General features: G+C 43.8%; 1 protein-coding gene across 1 annotated transcript; it reads left to right on the top strand.

The window, feature by feature from the left end:
- Positions 1–223: 223 nt before the first annotated feature.
- On the top strand, positions 224–18,240 carry pi4k2b (phosphatidylinositol 4-kinase type 2 beta). Its single transcript, XM_080535042.1, has 11 exons — positions 224–729; positions 6,085–6,236; positions 6,779–6,859; positions 7,002–7,121; positions 12,810–12,941; positions 13,670–13,823; positions 14,169–14,230; positions 15,183–15,285; positions 15,545–15,678; positions 16,521–16,580; positions 17,162–18,240. Exons 1-11 carry the CDS (start codon positions 396–398, stop codon positions 17,333–17,335), a joined length of 1,506 nt encoding a protein of 501 aa, XP_080391168.1. The 5' UTR covers positions 224–395; the 3' UTR covers positions 17,336–18,240.
- Positions 18,241–19,624: the final 1,384 nt, after the last annotated feature.

Here is a 19,624-nt window from a genome sequence, read left to right on the forward strand (position 1 = left end):
ACCAATTAAGATGATGTTTATAACCACATCGTAATGACACATTCAGTATGTGTTCGAACTCGGAGGTCCGAGGTGACAGGTGGAAATCCCGAGTTGGTAACGAACGCACCATTATAATAATAATAGGTTCTGTCTCTTTAATACCGGTCAGCTGTGTTTAGCACGTACTACGCATGCGCGTCAGTAAAACGAGGAAGCTCGCCTGCTTAGCTAGCTTGGCGGATGATGTGGACATTCAACGGGTGAGAGGAGAGCCAGCCCACTACGGTTCCTGCTGATAAGCCCGGGGCGAAAGAAAGAAAGGACAATTCAAAAACAATGGAAAGGTGAAAGTGAATACATATCGCTTACAGCCAACAACCTCTATTTTTTTTACCACTGAAAAGTGAGCGAAAATGATGTCGGAATGCGACCCGAACGAAACCGAGACGAGCGAGCCAGCGGCCGTGGAGCTGGAGCCCAACTTTCGCTGCTCGCCGGAGCCGCCGCCGTCCGTGTTGTTCGGTAGGAACTGGGCCGGGGGTCTGGGGGGGGCGAACCCGGGAGCTGCCGTCCGGATATCGGGCTCTTGCGAGAGCGTCCTGACCGAGCTGGAGACGGACGGCTCCGGGGAAGAGGCGCTGCTGTTGCCGTGCCTGGCGGGGGGCACGGCGTCTCCTCGGAGGGAGAAGAGGCGGAGCAGGCGGAGACACAGCAGCTCCTCGTCGGAGAAAGACCTGCCCTCTCCAGGTAAGTCTAGCAGCTAGGTAGCTATTTGCCAGCCAAATCTAGACTCCCTCCTCCTGTGTATCGTGACATCAATTGCCAAAACTAACATTTGTCATGTGTTGTAATGTAGGCTTAGAACAATATTGTGCCTAAACTTTTCCCTATAACTTGCCGTGGGCCCCCAGTCCAACTCATTCGCTCCCACGGCCGTGGGTGCATTCGCAAATTCGCTCTGAATGAATGGTCTTTATTGTCATTGATATAGTACAGGTACCAAACAACGAAATGTTGGGAGGGGGGGGCTCCCCTGGTGCTAGGAAAGAAAAACTAAAAACAAGAAGGGAAAAGAGCTGGTTTACATAAATAAAGGCTATGTACACTATCCACTGGCACTATACTATACAAATAAAACACTGTGCTGTACTCTATGCTATGCTATGCTATACCTATTCTAACATTTCCTATCTCTGAACCTTATGTGCCCCGAGGGTTGTCAAATTCGCTCTGGAAATCTGATCAGCACTCATGGAATGCCTCTTGTCCAATCAAATTACTTGGTCCCCTCTTTGACGTTGAACCCAGTGTGCGCTCTGGCGCTCTCAGAGCGACTTTACGAACGCGGCCCATATCAGGCGTATTAGCGATGGCCTTTGAGCCGATAATGACACCTCGAACAACCTCTGACCCTAACATTGCAGCCATGTCACACTCAATTGAATCATCACACAATCAGTTTGTGTTGCTTCAGAACAACAGTTTGAGGTGTTTGTCTTGTATAGTGAAACATGTTTTAGCTATTCCATGAAGTTGCCTTTGTAGTTTTCTTACACCATATAGCCTAGTTTTGGGCCCAGCAGACTTTATTGGCATGCAAAACATTGTCTCTGCTACCTCAAATGATTAGCTGTTCAGCCGGCCTGTCAAATGAAACACCAGATTTTATCAAGGAGGAACTATCAAAGGGTGGAGTGAGGGAAAGAGGAGATGATCTCGTCACCATGGAAACTGCACGCGTTCTAGTTTTATTGAGAATTGAATATCAGCACATCATCGCCCCAACCCTGTCTGGACCTGACCTGAGACTACCTATCTATGGCTTTCACGCTGTTTTTGATTCTCCACATTGCACTTCATACAGAAGGTGTGTGTGTGTGTGTGTGTGTGTGTGTGTGTGTGTGTGTGTGTGTGTGTGTGTGTGTGTCACTCACTCTGTATATTTGCCCTGCCTTCTTTGACGTCCAAGCAACATTCATACTACTTTTTTAAATTTTTTAATTTTATTTAGATTTTAGATTAAATTTAGATTATAACATGTTTCTTTCACCTTTCACGTTTTGTAGGTTGGCCTACATCAAAGAATAGATGTTTTTTCGAAGTATTCTAACCAGGCCAATGATCTAGGCCAGAGAAAGAAACCTCATGTGGAGACCAAGTCAAACTAGAACTGGGTAACAGTCAAACTTGACCATCACACCAACTAGAACTGGGTAACAGTCAAGCTATACCAACACCCCAACTAGAATTGGGTAACACCCAAACTTAGGGTTAGGTTACCCTGGGCACGAACACTTTGTCAAGCTGCCCTCGAACAGGAGGTACAGGACCCCGGCCGCTAGGACAAACAGACTGAAGGACAGCTTCTACCACAGGGCCGTCAAGGCCCTGAACACAGAAAAGGCCTAAGTTCTGGGCCCAGGACAAGTCCGGACGGATTGTAATGGCAGCTAGTGCTGAGGCACAAACATGTACATTTTCAAGCCTGCAAACTGTGACACTTTAAAAAAAATGTGAAAAAATACTTTTCTTGTGCAATATGACAACCCTAGTTGACTATCTGTGCAGTATAGTACAGTGGATTGTGTACATAGCCTCTATTGATGTAAACCAGCTCCTTATCTTCTTGTGATTTTATGCATCTATGCTTTTTCCAAAATGTGTTTCTTTTTCCTTTCTTAAACACCAGGGGAGCCTCCCCTCCTTAATTTCGTTGTTTGGTACCTGTACTGTAACAATGACAAATAAAGTCTATCTATCTATCTATCTATCAGACATCCCAGTTTGTCTGGGATTGTCCCGGTTTCAGGCTGCGTATATTCCTGAGTCCCGACAAATATCGTTAAAACACTAAAAAGTCCCGGTTTTCACCACAATTAAAATAGCCTAATAATACTAATACTGTAACGTTTCCATATACAAGTCTAATGCCCAAATCCAATGGTTTAATAAACGACCAAAACCGCACCAAACAAACAACTGTGTAGAACTGCGTAGCAAAGCAACAATTCTCATCAAGGCTCACAGAGTGGAACAACAAGGTGTGCTAATTCTGATCAAAATGCCTATTGTGCATGCTTAAGTGCATATGTGCGGTACACTTATGGGTCTTGGTTTGGGGGTTTCATGTGGTCACCCTACCCAAACTAGAACTGGGCAACACCCCAACTAGAACTGGGTAACACCCAAAGTAGGGAGTAGGGATAAGCAAAGGGTTTGGTTCCTGGTCAAACATATGGAAAAGTGTCTAGGAAAAGCAGATGTTTTTAACAGTATATCAAAACGTCAAACCCCCGCTAGTAGACCCCTGTTAACTAATATCAACACTTTGTTTTTACGAAAGAAGCATGGCTTCTTTAAGTTTAAGAATCATTGCCCATGTAACCGAGTTGAGCTGGTAAACATTATACCCTACTCCTTAGGGTTCAAATAGCCCCGTCCCCGCTGTTGAATTGCTTGCTTTTCAATAGCTGGTTAACATCGGGTATTTGAGGAGACGGTCACATGTGTTGGCAAGTCAGAGGTCGCCAGTTTCAGGCCTGGTTGGAGCAACTTGAATGGCAGGGCTACTGTCTGCAACAACTTCACGCCTGTTTCACCCAGTGATTCTGTTACCAGAAACCCACCTAGTTAGAAGATGTTTTCAAATTCCTCTGCCTCATGAGGAGCGAGGATAATGAAAGTTAGCACAAGTAAGAAGTGTAGGTAGCCCTACCAATTGTAGGGCTGGTTTCACAGACAAGGCTTAAGCCTGGTCCTGGACTAAATCACACTTATAGGGCCAGTTTCACAGACAAGGCTTAAGCCTAATCCTGGACTAAAAAGCATCTTCAATGGAGATTTTACATTGAAAGTGTGATTTAGTCCAGGACTAGGCTTAAGCCTTGTCTGTGAAACCGGCCCATAATGTAAAATCTCCATTGAAGATGCTTTTTAGTCTAGGATTAGTCTTAACTTAAGCCTTGTCTGTGAAACCGGCCTGTAGTGTTTTTACTGATATCGATTAAGTTTATTTAAGTTTAAGAGATAAAATAAAGTAATTCTGTTTCCAAATCAGTAGTCTTGTCTAGTTGTAGGCTACTTTAAAATAACGTTGTTCTCATTCCTCCTTTGAATAAAGAACATAAAAAGGGAAATTTTTAGCCGCACAGTTCTTATGTTTAATGTTTTTTTCAGTTGGAAATGTTAGAAGTAGTAAAAAACCAAGTCCATGGGTGTTTCGTTACCATGGAAATGCCCCCCCCATCACGGTTCTCTTCACAGGGTGCTGTGCCAGAGGAGTGAGACAAGATTCCATAAATTGTTGTAAAGTTTTTACACTAAAGTAGGCCTGTCTGTTGGTCAGAACTTAGGGTGTTGAATCTGATTGATGCCGGATACAATCATTGTCTATTCGATAACGAGTGTGAGATTTGATCATGGACAAACAAGATTGTAGATTGGTTTGCTCATAATCAAAGTCCATGATCTTAGCCTACCTTTTATACACTTGTTTTGCAGTAGGACTCTCTCTCTCTCTCTCTCTCTCTCTCCATCCCTCCCTTCTTCTCCCTCTCCTTCCCTTCTCCTCCCACTCTGTGTGTGAGTGAGGGATTAGCGGTGAAGAGGGATGCAGGAGGAGAGGTGGTGTAAGCCGGCCTCATGCATATTTAATAGGCAGGTCTGTGTGAGGCCCTGGTCAGCTAATGGACCCTGTGCAGTACTCCCTGTCTCTGTGGGAGGCCGGGCTCACCACCACACACACGTCAACAAGCTGGCTGCCTCACAGCACAGCAGCACATTGATTGTGGAACCCAGTCAGACTCTGACTCTATTTGCATTGAGATACCTTTCACACTGTGTTGCAATCTGTATGTACAGAAAGTCTACTTGGGATGAAACCATACGTGGACGTTGTTCTAGCATCGTAACTGCCAATGGCCCTTGGTCATAGCATAGATTAGCCTACTTTTTCTTACGATGACTGACGGATAGACGATTTGCTTACTTACAACAAATGCATTCGTCTAAGTCGCCTTTGGATAAAGGCGTCTGCTAAATGCCAAAAATGTAAATTTAAAAGTCATTATCCAATCAAGCCATAGGCCTATATGTGGAACATGTCAAAGACAGTTGGCTAAATGATATCGGCTAGCACAGGCGAAGACAGTATGGAATCGTACCTTTTTAGGCCCAGGACTCACAGTAAAGACTAATACAATATAGCCTAGCTTGATTTTCCCCACTGGGGTTGTTTCAGTTGGAAGTGAGCCGAACCGCTGCAGCTCCGTCAGTCCTCAGTCACGGTCGAACCATGAGGACCAGGAGTGGTAACCACTGGTGACCGGCGCTTCTGTTACTGCTGCTGGAGCGCCCAGGGCTCTGGGGTGTATAACCCAATCATGGCCTCTCTCTCTCTCTTTCATCCCTCCATCTGTCCCTCCATCTCTTGGTGGCTTATTTAACCCACTAGATCTCTTCTCTCTCACTCCCTTTCTCTCTCTCTCTCTCTCTCTCTCTCTCTCTCTCTCTCTCTCTCTCTCTCTCTCTCTCTCTCTCTCTCTCTGTGACTCATGGTGTGTGTCTGATGGGGGACATATGGAGCTGTGTTGTCAGCTGGCCGTTCTGCACACTAAATGGAGGAGGGGGGAGGAGGTGTCTTGTGATTAGATTGCACTGTGTCTGTGTGTGTGTGTGTGTGTGTGTGTGTGTGTGTGTGTGTGTGTTGGGGAGGAGGAAGGGTGGGTATGGGAGGGGAAATCGGTTATCTTGATGGCGTTCCGCATAAGGATATCTTTCAAGACAATCAACAATTCATTTACATGGAGATTGTGTCCTGGTGACTACCTATCTTCTGCCGTAGACTGAAAACGCATCTCTTCAGGCTACATCTTGACTATTCCTCCTAAAGGCCTGACCCACACTACCACCCTGCACACTTCCTTTACTGTAAATAATAGAAAACAGTAATCCTTCCTTCGTCTAGCATTGTGACTGCCAATGGCCCCTGGTCCTAGCATAAATTAGTTTTTCTTATGATGACTGGGTGTAGTGGTGGCCTAGTGGATAGTGAGTTGGACTGATCAGAAAGTCATGAGTCTAAAATCTCCTCCCCCTCTTCAGGTAACGGTAGCGGAGACTTCAATCATTTCCCAGAAGACCCTGAGTTTGCCGACATCATCCAGCGGGCGGAGCAAGCCATCGACAGCGGAGTCTTCCCCGAGAGGATCTCCCAGGGTTCCAGCGGGAGCTATTTTGTCAAAGACCCCAAAGGGGTGAGAACTAAGAGGGGGGGGTGAGAATTGGGAGGGGGGGTGAAGAGAGTATAGGGGAAAGAGAAGGACTACCCCACCCAGGCTAGCATTGGCTCCATCAGTGAATAATGAGATCTACACACATTGCTAAACAATATTGAGTGTTTCTTGATTTCTTGTCTTTTCATGTGTGCAGGAGTGAGTAGACATTGATCCCTGTGTAAGTCTCTCTCTCCCCCTCTCTCATTAATTCTCTCCTATCCTCTCCTTCTCTCCCTCTCTTACTTCCACCTCCTACCTCCCTCTTCTCGAGTATCTCCTCTGTTCCTCTCCCCCCCCTTACTTTCTCTTTCCCCTACCCCCTTTTTCTCTCTCCCCCTCTTTCTATCTCTCCCTCTGTCCGTGTCTATTTGTCTATGGTAATTAACAGGCTTTTTGTCTCTGCTCCCTGAACAACCTTGTGACGTGTGTTCACTACCAATTCCAGACACATTACCACAGAACTGTCCCTTCAAACAAGGAAAACACACTCATGATTTATTCATTTCATCTCCTCCTTCCAGAAAATCATCGGCGTTTTCAAACCAAAGTCTGAGGAGCCTTATGGTCACCTGAACCCTAAATGGACCAAATACTTTCACAAGGTATTCTCTCTCTCTCTCTCTCTCTCTCTCTCTCTCTCTCTCTCTCTCTCTCTCTCTCTCTCCCTCCATGTCTGGATAACTGAAAGTGTTAACAATATTTATTTCTCCTCTCCCCTCCTCCCCCCTCCTCCTCTCCTCCTAGCTGTGCTGTCCGTGCTGTTTTGGCCGTGGCTGCCTCATCCCTAACCAGGGCTACCTCTCTGAGGCCGCAGCCTCCCTCGTCGACAGCAAACTGGGCCTGGGAGTGGTGCCCAAAACAAAGGTGTGTGTGTGTGTGTGTGCGTGTGTGTGTGCGTGTGTGCGCACAAGGCTTATAAGGGACAACATGGCGTAGGATTTTGTGGCCACCTCCCTCTGTGTCAAGCAGGCAACGTGCAAACAGGACATTTATGATATACAGTTCCAAACTATGGGGTCAAAGTAAAGATTCTCAGTTTTCATTCAGGGGTTTTTCTTTTCAGATTGGCTTTACCATTTAGAAAAGAATGTTTTTTTAAAAAAACATGCTCCTCCTATTTCAGGGCTTCATATAATGGACATTTAATGTCCAAATAAAGCACTCAGGTTTAGTATTTGGTAGGGATGCACGATATGCATTTTTTCCAACCGATACCGATAACCGATGTTTACCCGCTTCTCGTGGCCGATAACCGATATAATAACCGATATGAGAACAGATATAATTTCACAGTTGATAACTTGTAGTTCATGCACACCTGAAGGTAAGAAAGGCTATGTAGTGAGCAAAGATTGATGATTTAATATTCCATAGTGATCTCACCAAATCTAACTTACATCACCAGGGCTTAAAGTGGGAAAAAAATCCTGTGCCTGAAACTTTTTCTTGGGGAGGGGGGGTCACAGTTTGAGATATTGGGAGAGCGGGTACAGAAGACAGCTTCTTGTCTCAATGTTTAAATGCATTAATACTATTTTATAGTCAATACAAAATATATGTCTCAATGTTAAAATGCATTAATACTGTTTTATACTCAATACAAAATAAAATAATATATTTAGATGTCTTTAAAAGAACAAACTGATTAAATCACTTAAGGCCAAACTGATTGCATCACTTATTACGCCACTATCACTATAACAATAGATCAATAGATCTACATCAAGTAGAATACTGATGACTAGTGACCAGTCAAGACCATTGGACTCCAGGATATCTTTGAGCTCCTGCATGAGGGCTGACGAGTTGGCGATGTTTACTTTCCTGCTGACTAGGTGTTGTGTTGTTACTTTGGCCAGATCATCATAAAAAAATCGAACAAGGACATTGAGGATTTTGTCCATGTTAAGATTAGTAGCTTCGTCGAGATTAATTGAAAACGTTGCTTTTTTAAGCTTTTCACACAGCCGTTTTTTCAATTCCGGGACAGAGGCCATGTGTGTTTAAATAGCTGGCGTGCTGATTGGAAACGGACAGCTTTGTCAGTGCATTTTTGTCTTCTGATAGCTTCTTGCACAAATCGACGAGTGTCTGAGCCATTGTGAAAGACCGATCATGTTCAGCTATAAACGCGCACACTCGGATCTTTTGCTCGCAAACACGGTCGGCCATTGAAGATGAAGTGGTAGGCTACCTGTAGCCGTCGCTCCCGGCAAGGTTGTTGTATGAGCAAGGTTTAAAAAACTTGGCTTCCATTTTAATAGACTCTTACTAAAGTTAGCGAGATAGCGGGCTGCTAAAAGCGAACGTCTCTACAAGCTAACATTGATTACACTCATTCAAACTTCTTAAGGCCCGCCCCACTACTCTGCCTCCGATTGGCTAGAAGTCGTTGGTTGGCTTGAGCAATGTGATACCATTGGTAGGCGGAACTGTCTCTTTGCTGAAGATGACTCTTTAAATTACGATGTAAAGAAATAGCATGTGATTTTATTTTATTTTATTGCTCAAAATTCCCCCGCGCCGGAAATCCGGCACTGTGCCGGAGAACTTTAAGCCCTGCATCACTATTGTTAACACAACAAAGATAACACTTCTGATTCTTCAAATGTTCATTTATTTAAAAAAAAGGAAATACATTTCAACATTGTTGAAAATCACATCACACTCGCTAGTCAAGCCAAACTATTGCAATGCATGGATTGGGTGAGTAATCCCCACTGCTACCTAGTTAACTAGAACACTACTTTACCTTGTTACCTAGTTAACTAGAACACTACTTTACATTGTTAGCGGGCTCACAAAACAAGCTGTGTTAGTTGACTAGCGACGTGTCATTCATTTTCAACAACGCTTAGCTCGCGCTTTTATTTTGAAGTTGCGAAAACGAAAACAGAAGTCAATGTCGGAATGAGCCTCTCCTTGTTGTTCAGAGAACAGATGCCTAACTACCGACATGTTTGCTGTAATAATATGATTTGGCAGTAGAAAGCCATCAGTCAATTGCTCGTCTCATTCACAGAACAGCATGGGTTGCCTGCACTGTTTGATTGCGTATTTTAGAGCAGACTACAGAGATGGTGAACATTAGCACTAGCTAACATTGGCTATCTATTTACCTTAGCTTACCGTTAATTGACTGCATGGCTGTAGGCAGGCGCAGCATCATGAGCGCGACAACCGGAACCGGAAATATTTCCGGCTTCATATTATAGGCTCTATATCGGCAAAAATTTAATAAAACCAATAAATATTTAATAACATTAATTTCCCAATATCGGGCCGATAATATCGTGCATCCCTAGTATTTGGTTGACAATCCTTTGCATGCAATAACTGCTTTGGGTCTGTGACCTATTGACCCCACTCGACACTGGGTATCTTCTCTAGTGATGCTCTGCCAGGCCTGTACTGCAGCCATCTTCAGTTGTTGATTGTTTTGCCTAAAATCTCATCACAAAATGAATTGCATGTTCACTTGAATTTGAATCTGAAGATTGACTTGGCCAGTCAAGAACTTTCAGCTTTTTGGTCTGGAAAAACTCCCAAGTTGCTAGTTGGGGTCATTGTCTTACTGTATGATGAAACGCCATCCAATGAATTTGGAGGCATATGCTTGTTGTGCTCAAGCAGTCAAGATGTTTCTGTCCACTTCAGAATACATTCTGCTGCTGTCAGCAGTAATCATCATCAACACAGTCATAACCATAGGACACATTAGACAGTTCTAGTGACAAATCTAGCACCCCCCTCCAGCATGTTTCACGGATGAGGTGATATGCTGTCAATCCTGAGCAGATCGTTTTTTCTCCAAACATTCCTCTTGCAGTCACTCTGATACATGATCATATTCAGCTTATCTGTCCACAAGACCGTTTAAAGGACCTGCAGGTGTTTGAGGTACCTTTTTAGCATGCCTTTTGAGGATAACTAGTGGTTGGCACCTTGCAGTGAAGCCTCTGTAGGTTGACTGGTGAAGTTTTCTGTGGATGGTCGTCTGACACATTCACGCCTACCTAATGGAGAGTGTTCCTGATCAGTGGATCAGTTGTTTTGGGTTTGTTCTTAGGGTTGGATAGGGTTGGATACAAAAAACAACAAAAAAGGTAATTCTTCCTTCTCTTAGCATTGTGACTGCCAATGGCCCCTGGCCCTAGCATAGCATTACATTTTCTAGCTATGACTGATGGATGGATGATTCACTTACTTAGACAAATGTATTTGTTGTAAGTCGCTTTGTAATCAGGGTTCCCGCGCCGGTCTTAAAAAGCCTTAAAGTCTAAAATCCAGCAAACCCAATTTCAAGGCCCAAAAAGGTCTCGAATTTCAGTTATTCGGTCTAACAATTAGGTGCTACGTCTTAAAAATGAGATCCTGCAAGGAAATCAGTCCGACCACATCTATTTACGCGGAAATTCATCAAGCTGGAACCAAAAGAAATGCCAATTCGCTTCCTTTTTTGTCTGTATGGCAGTGAAATCCCTAATTTCATCACCTCGAAGTGACAAAAAGCTATCATATGGTGTCACGAATAGGGCTAAAATTCTATCCAAAGAGGTCTAAAAAAGGTCTTAAATTTGACTTGCTTAAACGTGTAGGAACCCTGTTAATTATGGTTGGGTCATCCACTCTAAACGTGTTCCTTGGCCTACCAGCCGTTAGCGATGCTTTCTTTCTTTTTAATGATATTATAAACTGTTGATTTTGGTAAGTCTAAGGTTTTGGTTATTTCTGATATTTCAGGCTCATAATGGCTTCATTGACTTTCATTGACCACTCTACAGGGCTCTACGCTAACCTTTTTCACTAGGAGCACATGTGCTCCTAAATGAAAAATGTTAGGGGCACACAAAGAAATTTAGGAGCACAGTGAAAAATGTAATTATAACACATTTTTATTAGTGATTTTGCAATTTTTGCACCAAAATCACACATTGGCCCATGCCTACAGCCCTACTAGACGCAGAGTTGATGGCATTGTATTATGGTAACTAGCTGTGTCAAGTTCTCCTGGTTAGCAGCATGTTCATTCATTCATCCATGTCATGCCTGTCAGCTAGCAGCTAGCAACCCAGCCAGGCTTTAGGGCTAGGTCTGTCAGCTAGCAGCCCAGCCAGGCCATGCAGAGGTCTGTCTCCATGCTGCCCACCTCCCTGCTGCTGGGTCAGGCTACATCAGTCACACACGGTGGCCAGACAACTCCACATCTAGGGGTATTAAACTACCCCACATCCAGATGACCAGTCCCCAGCCCCATGCTGCCCGGGGTGGTGACATGTGGAGGTGGCCAGCCCAGCACGGTGCCTCTGCGGCGGCTAGCTGTTAGCACACCACCATCCCCGGGGGTCCCACCTCTCTGCCACACTCAAGTACAACATGTTGCATTTTCATGCCATTAGGCAACTTGCTTCCTAGGGTTTCCTAGGATTAGAGATGCATTTGGACTTCTGGAGTACCTCCACTACTTTCAATGGGTTCTGAAGGTCTGAGAGATTTCTACTTTCTACCCTGGGTAGTTAACCCTGGTTGTAACCTTGGGTTCAAATCTGGAGTGTGTGGGACCAAATCTGTAGATGTGGTGAGCTAGTGAAGCTAATGAAGCTTGAGATGAGAAAAGGGCGCTTGTCTCTTTAAGGCCCAGGAGGGAGTTAGCGATTAGCGATGTTAGCTTAGCGCCAGTTTAACAGAAGTAACTTCACTTTTAACATGACTTCCCGTGGTCGTAGCGGGCTGGCTGACGGCTTAAAATGTGGCCACACGGTTCGCGCAGATTTATTTTTAGAAAAAAAAAAAAAAAAAAAAAAAAAACGGTACTCGCACGTGTGCTCGTGAATTTATTTCTCTAGTCGCACAGATGTATTTTTAGTCGCAAATGCGAGTGAAATGGTCGCACTGTAGAGCCCTGCTCTATGGTTACTGATATAAGACTCCACATGCAAACACAAAGCCTAGAATCAACAGCAGACATTGAGAGCTCTCTTACGCCTGCGCAAATGATGTTTTACAGAACACACCTGACTAAGCAGAAACACCCGTCAAGCCAATTTCCTAATACTTTTGGTGCCCTGAAATAGGGGGACTATGTATAAAAGGGGTTCTAATTTCCTACAGGAAAACATTGAATTAACACTGAGAATCTCTACTTTAACCGCCATAGTATTTATTTGATATATTACATTCAAACTGTTAGAGCCAAAAGGAGACGCAATGCTTTCTCTTCCCTGTACTTATTACTGTACTTATTAGTATTTAAAACACAGGCATGGTATTTGTTTGTGGTTAGATTGGGGTAGTGGTGGCCTAGGGGATAGTGTGTTGGTTGGTGATCAGAAGGTCATGAATTCAAATTCCGCCTGGGAACACCACCACTAGTGTGCCCTTGAGTAAGGCACTTAGCCCTAACTTACTCCAGGGAGTCTGTCCCTGTAATCTCTAATCCTAATTCACTTTGGATAAAAGTGTCTGCTAAATGGTAAAAATATAATAAATATTTTTAAAAATATAGATTTTGATCTCCGGTGAAGTAACTCTGCGTCTCCTGTCACCTGTCAGGTGGTGTACCTGGTGAGCCAGACGTTTCACTACAGCGCCATCGACCGAGCCAAGTCGAGAGGGAAGATGTACGCCTTAGAGATGGTCCCCAAGGTGGGCCGCCACTTCCACAGGGTGGGCCTGCCTCCCAAGGTACTGTCCAGCATGCTCTTGTTCCTCTCCCCCCGCTCAGAGTACTAGTCGCTCTTATTTCCCCTTGGGGATCAATAACGTATTCATTATTATTATTATTATTATTATTATTATTAGGCACAGGGCAGGCTGGTAGAGGGAGGAGTCGGAGGACAGCTCATTGTCATGTATGGAACGGAATAAGAAATGGTATCAAACACGTGTGTGAGAGATTGTTTGATATCATTCCTTGTTCCGTCGCAGGCACGACAATGAGCCCGTCCTCCGGTTTCTACCTCCACCAGCCTCCCCTGGCCTAGATCCTAGTGTCAGATTACACCCCAGAGAGTTCTAGACTGCCAGGTCATTATTGTCAAAGACAATGTGTTCTCCATAACCTACCTGGATGAACAAAAGGCAATACATACAATACAATACACTTACTTCACTACATTCCCTTCCAGGATTATGTGTTTTATCTAAAAGTTATTATTTCACTGTATTCCACCAGTTATTGTGTTTCTTTGTTTTTTGTTGCCTGATGTGGAAAGACAATCCTAATCCTAATCCTTCTTCTAGCATTGTGACTGCCAACGGCCCTTGGCCCTGGCATAGATACTGTGTTCTTGTGATGACTGATGGATGGATGATTCACTTACTTAGACAAATGTATTTCTTCACATTGGGTAAAGGCCTCTGCTAAATGTAATAAAAATGTAAACGATGTATATGCTCTCCACGTGCTTTAGGTGGGCTCCTTCCAGTTGTTTGTGGAGGGCTACCACGAAGCAGACTATTGGCTGAGGCGCTTTGAGGCAGAGCCTCTGCCTGAGAACATCAGGAAGCAGCTGCAGTCCCAGTTTGAGAGGCTGGTGGTGTTAGATTACGTCATCAGGAACACAGGTGTGTGTGTGTGTGTGTGTGTGTGTGTGCGTGTGTGCGCGTGTGTGTGTGTCTGTGTGTCTGTGTGTCTGTGTGTGTGTGTATCAACCTGCACTCTGCAATGATAATCAAGTTGAATCTAATCTAACCATTCAAAGGAGTTGATTTGTGTCAATGTAAAAAACTGGATAACTGCCCGAGTGTCTATTTGTTAGTTTCTTGGTTGTTCCTGGAGAACATTTCCTTGTTCCTGCCATTGTGTTCAGCAAGCGGTGTGGAACAGTAGCCTTCAGCTATGTGTTGTCTTCTCCTCCTACGCCCAATTATACCCTCTCACACATTCCTTCTTCTCCTTCCCCCCATCAGACAGGGGAAACGACAACTGGCTGATCCAGTATGAGAAGCCAGGGGCGGGAGAGGGAGAGAAGGTGAGGTGGAGCGGTCTGTCTGCGGCTGAAGGTCGCGTTTGTGTTTGTTTATGTGTGTGTGTGTGTGTTTGGGGTTCAAAGGAGAGTGACACGTGGACTGCATACACTGTTCTCTGCATGAGTCAGGATTATGACACACACACACACACACACACACACACGCACACACACCTATACAAGGTAAAAGTATCAGAGGCGAACTCTGGAACTCTGTCATAGACAAACAATGCTGCCCTTCAATATGGCAACCGACGGGAGCCAACTAGCTCCAGTCAGGGTTCCCACGGGTCCTTAAATCCTTGAAAATTTGTGAATTTGAGAAAAAGGAATCAAGGTCTTAAAAGTTTTTGAAAATAGACATGGGTCATTGAAAGTGCTTGAATTCCCCCCCCCCCCTCTCTCTCTCTCTAAAGAACAAAATATATATTTAAAAATATAGCTCGACAACTAGTTCGGTCTCAATCTATGCCGTGTTGGGTCCTTGAATTTGAGGGAATTGAGTCTTGAAAGTCCTTGAAAGGTGTTTGAATTTGATGCTTCAGAAGGTGTGGGAACCCTGTCCAGTTGTCCTCTTCAGTTTCCGTCCACTGGGACTGTAGCGCCGTCAGCAACTGGTTGACATGAACAGGGCCTGTACTGTCATCAACAGCTCTAGTCTATTATCAATACATCTATCATTCAATCGCATCAATAACTGTTAAACCCCCACCTTCATCCCACTAATATATCTGTATATAATTCCATTCTACTATTTTTCATAATTCTTGTTATTATATTACTATTATTTTTTCTATTATTATATTGCCTTACTCTTTTGTTTTTTTATTGCCATTTTTCTATTGCTGCTGCAATGTCGAGGAACCAAAGCCTATTTTACTGTCATCCTGGTTTTAATAGGATGTAACACGAAACTTGATTCTGAAACTTGATTGTGATTCTCCGTGGTCAACAGGAGACAGCAGAGAGGACGGAGACCACGGCGTCGGCCATCAAGATCGCGGCGATAGACAACGGCCTGGCGTTCCCCTTCAAGCACCCGGACGAGTGGAGAGCCTGTAAGACACTCTGATGAGCTCTGCTGACGTGAGCTAGAGGAACACAACTGTCTGTTGAAGAGACATTTTAGAAACCTTGAAATCCTCTTTTTTGTTTTACTTTTCACTTTTATTGATCCCCGAGGGGCGGTTATCTTTTTGTTCTTATCTCTAGGCTACCTGCCGCCCTGGTGTTGTTCTGAAAGTACACAGTGTCCTCACCTCCTCTGCATCTCTCTTGACCTCCCTTCTGTGTCTTTCTCTCTCTCCCCTCCCTCAGACCCGTTCCTCTGGGCATGGCTGCCCCAGGCCAAAGTCACCTTCTCCCAGGAGACCAGGGAGCTGGTGTTGTCTCGCCTGTCAGACATGAACTTTGTCCAGGACCTCTGCGAAGACCTCTATGAGATGTTCAAGGTACTGCCGAACTCTCTCTCTCTCTCTCTCTCTCTCTCTCTCTCTCTCTTTCTTGTCTCTCTTTCTTGTCTCTTCTTTTTTTCAGCTTTTCTCCTCTTTTGTCTCCTTTCTTTATCTGAAGGTTTTAGTTGTAGGCTAACCCCAACCTCCACCCCAAAGAATGTAACAGTTGCTCCCCACCACCCTCCTAGTTTCCCACAGCACCTTGTGGAATTCCTAAATGGATTCCTATTGGACGAGAACTGTTACTTGGAATCAGCCACAAACAAACAAACAAACGGACGCTCCGAATGTTTTTGCTACTCCAATGTTAATCATTGATCATCGCTTGTGATTAGTCAACTTCCTGATATTCACATTGGCTCGTAACTATCTTGAAAATAGTTACATAATCTCATGACCCAGAATCTCATCTCAATTGAGAGTCTCACTTATTCACTGAAACAAAACAAAATTAATATTTAAATAACATTCAGATTAATATTTTCATCGGGCCTGCTTCTGTCCCGCACTCTTAAGTGTTTGTACCCTGTAAACTGCTACTGTGCAGCTATCAGTGTCTCCAGTTGATTAGATTTGCTTAGATTAGATTCAACGTTATTGTCATTGCCAGTAATGCATGTACAAGTACTTGGACAAAGAAATGTAGTTTGGTATCTAACCAGATAGTTATATGTTAAACATGATAATATACATGGTGCAAGTATTACAGTATAGTTATTACAGTGAGTATAAATAAATGAATATAAGAGTGAATATATATGAGATGAATATCAATATGATAGTTTATGAGCCTTTGAATGTTTGCTAACCTGAACCCCATGATTGCCTCCCTTTTCCAGACTGATAAAGGATTCGACAAAGCCATGTTTGAGAAGCAGATGTCAGTCATGAGAGGCCAGGTGAGTTTATTTATTTAAATATGTTTTTAGGGCATTTCTGCTTTATTCGGATGGAGACAGTAGAGATTGACAGGAAGGATGAGTGAGAGAGAGGAGGGATGACATGCAGGATAGGTCGACGGACGCAATCGAACCAGCGACCCTGCGATTACGTGGCATGCGCCTTAGTGTGCTACGCCACCCAGGCACCTTACAGGTGAGTTTAAAATGGTCTTTGTGTATTAGTTTCTGACGGGATGGACCCAAAGACAATTCTGAATTGATAGATTTATTCTCCTCTTTTCCATTCTTTTTTTCCCTCATTCTCATCCCATTCTTACTCTCTTTTTCTCTCCCCACCTTTTCCCCCTCTCCTACCCTCCTTACTTCCCCCCCTGTTTCTCTCTTTCTTTCCCCCCCCTTTCTCTGCTCACCCGCTCTACTCCCCCCCCCCCCCCTCCCTATCTCCTCCTCCAACCCTGTTCATCTTGCCCATAAATACCGATGTCAATGACCGCACTGATGTTAATACTACTGTCAATGTTTATGAAGATGTCATGGACAATCAAGTCTTCTCTCACCCTCCCTCCCTCCCTCTGTAGATCCTGAACCTGAGCCAAGCCCTGAAGGACGGTAAGAGCCCCATCCAGCTGGTCCAGATGCCCAGGGTGGTGGTGGAGAGGAGTCGCTCTGGGGGCCATGGGAAGGTGGTGACGCTGGGCAACGCTTTCACTCAGACCTTCCACTGCAAACGGCCCTTCTTCTCATCCTGGTAGAGAGAGAGAAGGAGGGAGGGAGGGAGAGAGGAGGAGGAGGAGGAGGAGGAGGAGGAAGAAGAGAGGTGAATGTAGAAGGGAAAAATTTGGAAATAATATGTTTGGAGAGACCCAGTCTTCATAGTGTCTTCTCTCTGAAGAGCAGAGAGAGAGAGGGATGCAGACAGATGGAGAATGTGTCTTATGAGGAGGTAACTGGAGATGGCTGAGGCATCTTTCAAAGACTTGGCACGGTTGGTTGCCCTGGTGATTTAACAGAGATAGCGCTTTTACATAGACATGGGCTTGGTTATAAAGGCTTGGTTGTCTTTTTGACCCACCAAAGTTTTCAAGAAGAGCTAGCCCCTCTGTATCAACATTTTAAAGGTAGACTTATGGTGAGTTCAAGAGCTCTTTGAAAACTCAGAACATTCCGATTTCAATCTCTCAGAGAGCTCTTGAAATCACACCCTGTTAGTTGATTCGTAAATAGCTCAGAGTGGGAAACTCTCAAAGTTACGTGAGTTTCCTGTTTGGAGAAGCACTTGAATGCAGTCTCATCATAACACTGTAGGGTGACTTCCTGTTTGCAACAACAGAATTCAAAACGGCCCTTATTGGCTCTTTCCACTTTGAGCCCTCGCTTGGACAAGCATATTCGGAAGAGCAAATAATGTATGTATGCTTAGGTAGATTAGAATTCTGTTGTTGTCCATATGCAGGAAGTAGCCACGGTGTGTATGGTGTCGTATTGCGGAGTCTACCTTTAACCAACATCATGACTCAGACTTAATGAAGAGGAACCCAGTGTTTCTAGTTCCCAACTACTGCCAAAATCTTTTTAAGACAAAGACAAAAGAAGAAAAAAAACATGTTGAAACTTGAATAAACTGGAAAAGGAAAATGTGTTGCTTGAATGTAACTGTGTGTTTACAGTTTGAAGATCTGAAACATTTCAAATACGAGGGAATACTGTTGACAATGGTATTTTTCATAAACAATGAATGTATTTGTTGATTGACATGTATTTAATTGCTGGTGGACAGTTTAGCTCTTGACTGTTGCGACAAGGGTGTAATGTAAGACAGGAAATAAGGAAGGTGGCACACTTTCTCAATGCTGTTTTGGTTTCTTATGTATGCATCTTGACCTTTTTACTCTTACTGAATGATTGTAAAGGTAGAATTGTATATTTAAAAGTGATGAAAAAATAAATACATTTGGGATTGGTTAAATCTGAATTCTGTGTTTTTGTACAGCGGCACATTGATGCCTAGGGCTATATCCATATATTATCAGTTGTTGTTTTTTTGTTTTACTTTAAAGAAATAATAGGGCGTATTATTTTCATGATTACATTACAAATGTCAAATCTCTGATATTCATGTTTCTGTTATCATAACACAAATGCCATAGGGTTGGATACAAAAAACAACAAAAAAGGTAATTCTTCCTTCTCTTAGCATTGTGACTGCCAATGGCCCCTGGCCCTAGCATAGATTACTTTTTCTAGCTATGACTGATGGATAGATGATTCACTTACTTACCGTAGACAAATGTATTTGTTGTAAGTCGCTTTGGATGAAGGCGCCTGGTAAATGCCAAAAATGTAAATGTAAGGCTGTATCCGCATAGCCTGAGTTAACATGAGTTAATGTGTATACAGTCGAGACAATGCTCTGCTTTATTCACAAGGGTGTGACATATAAACATAGCAGAATAGAGAATCCATCTATCTATAAAAGCATTTCCCTCTGCAGCGAATAAGCCCCGGTCTGTTGTACTGATGTCTGAAGCTGTAATGATTAACTAAATAATGGTTTCATTATAAATAATGATTTGCTAGGTGAGCTATTTATAGAGAGCAGACGGCACACAAGAGTACCTCTTACTTTACAGGATTTGATAACATAATTTCCCTCCCAGAGTGCTGTGTGTGTGTTTGTGTGTGTGTGTCGAACATAAAACACATCAACAGAAGGAACACACAAAGGGAACTACTATATTATGTCACACAAAGATCACATTTATTTACAACCTGAAGTCAGCATTGGTCATATAAAAGCACAGATATTATCATGGTTACAGCCATGTACAGTCAGGAGTCATCACAAGTCTCCTGTAACGTGAAGTCCTTTATTGAGATTAGTCCTCATGGTGTGTGTCCTGTGTTAAGTCTCTGCAATTTGAGGCGGGGGGGGGGGCCTTGCCCCAAACTAGGGACTTCTATCCACTCCAGAAGTGTGCTCTGTAGTAATGGTAACATCACGTTAACGTCATGGCAACGAGGGTCCGTGGTGCATTAATCCT

This window comes from Nansenia antarctica (assembly GCF_963989245.1).
Source record: "Nansenia antarctica genome assembly, chromosome: 6".
NCBI lineage: Eukaryota > Metazoa > Chordata > Actinopteri > Argentiniformes > Microstomatidae > Nansenia > Nansenia antarctica.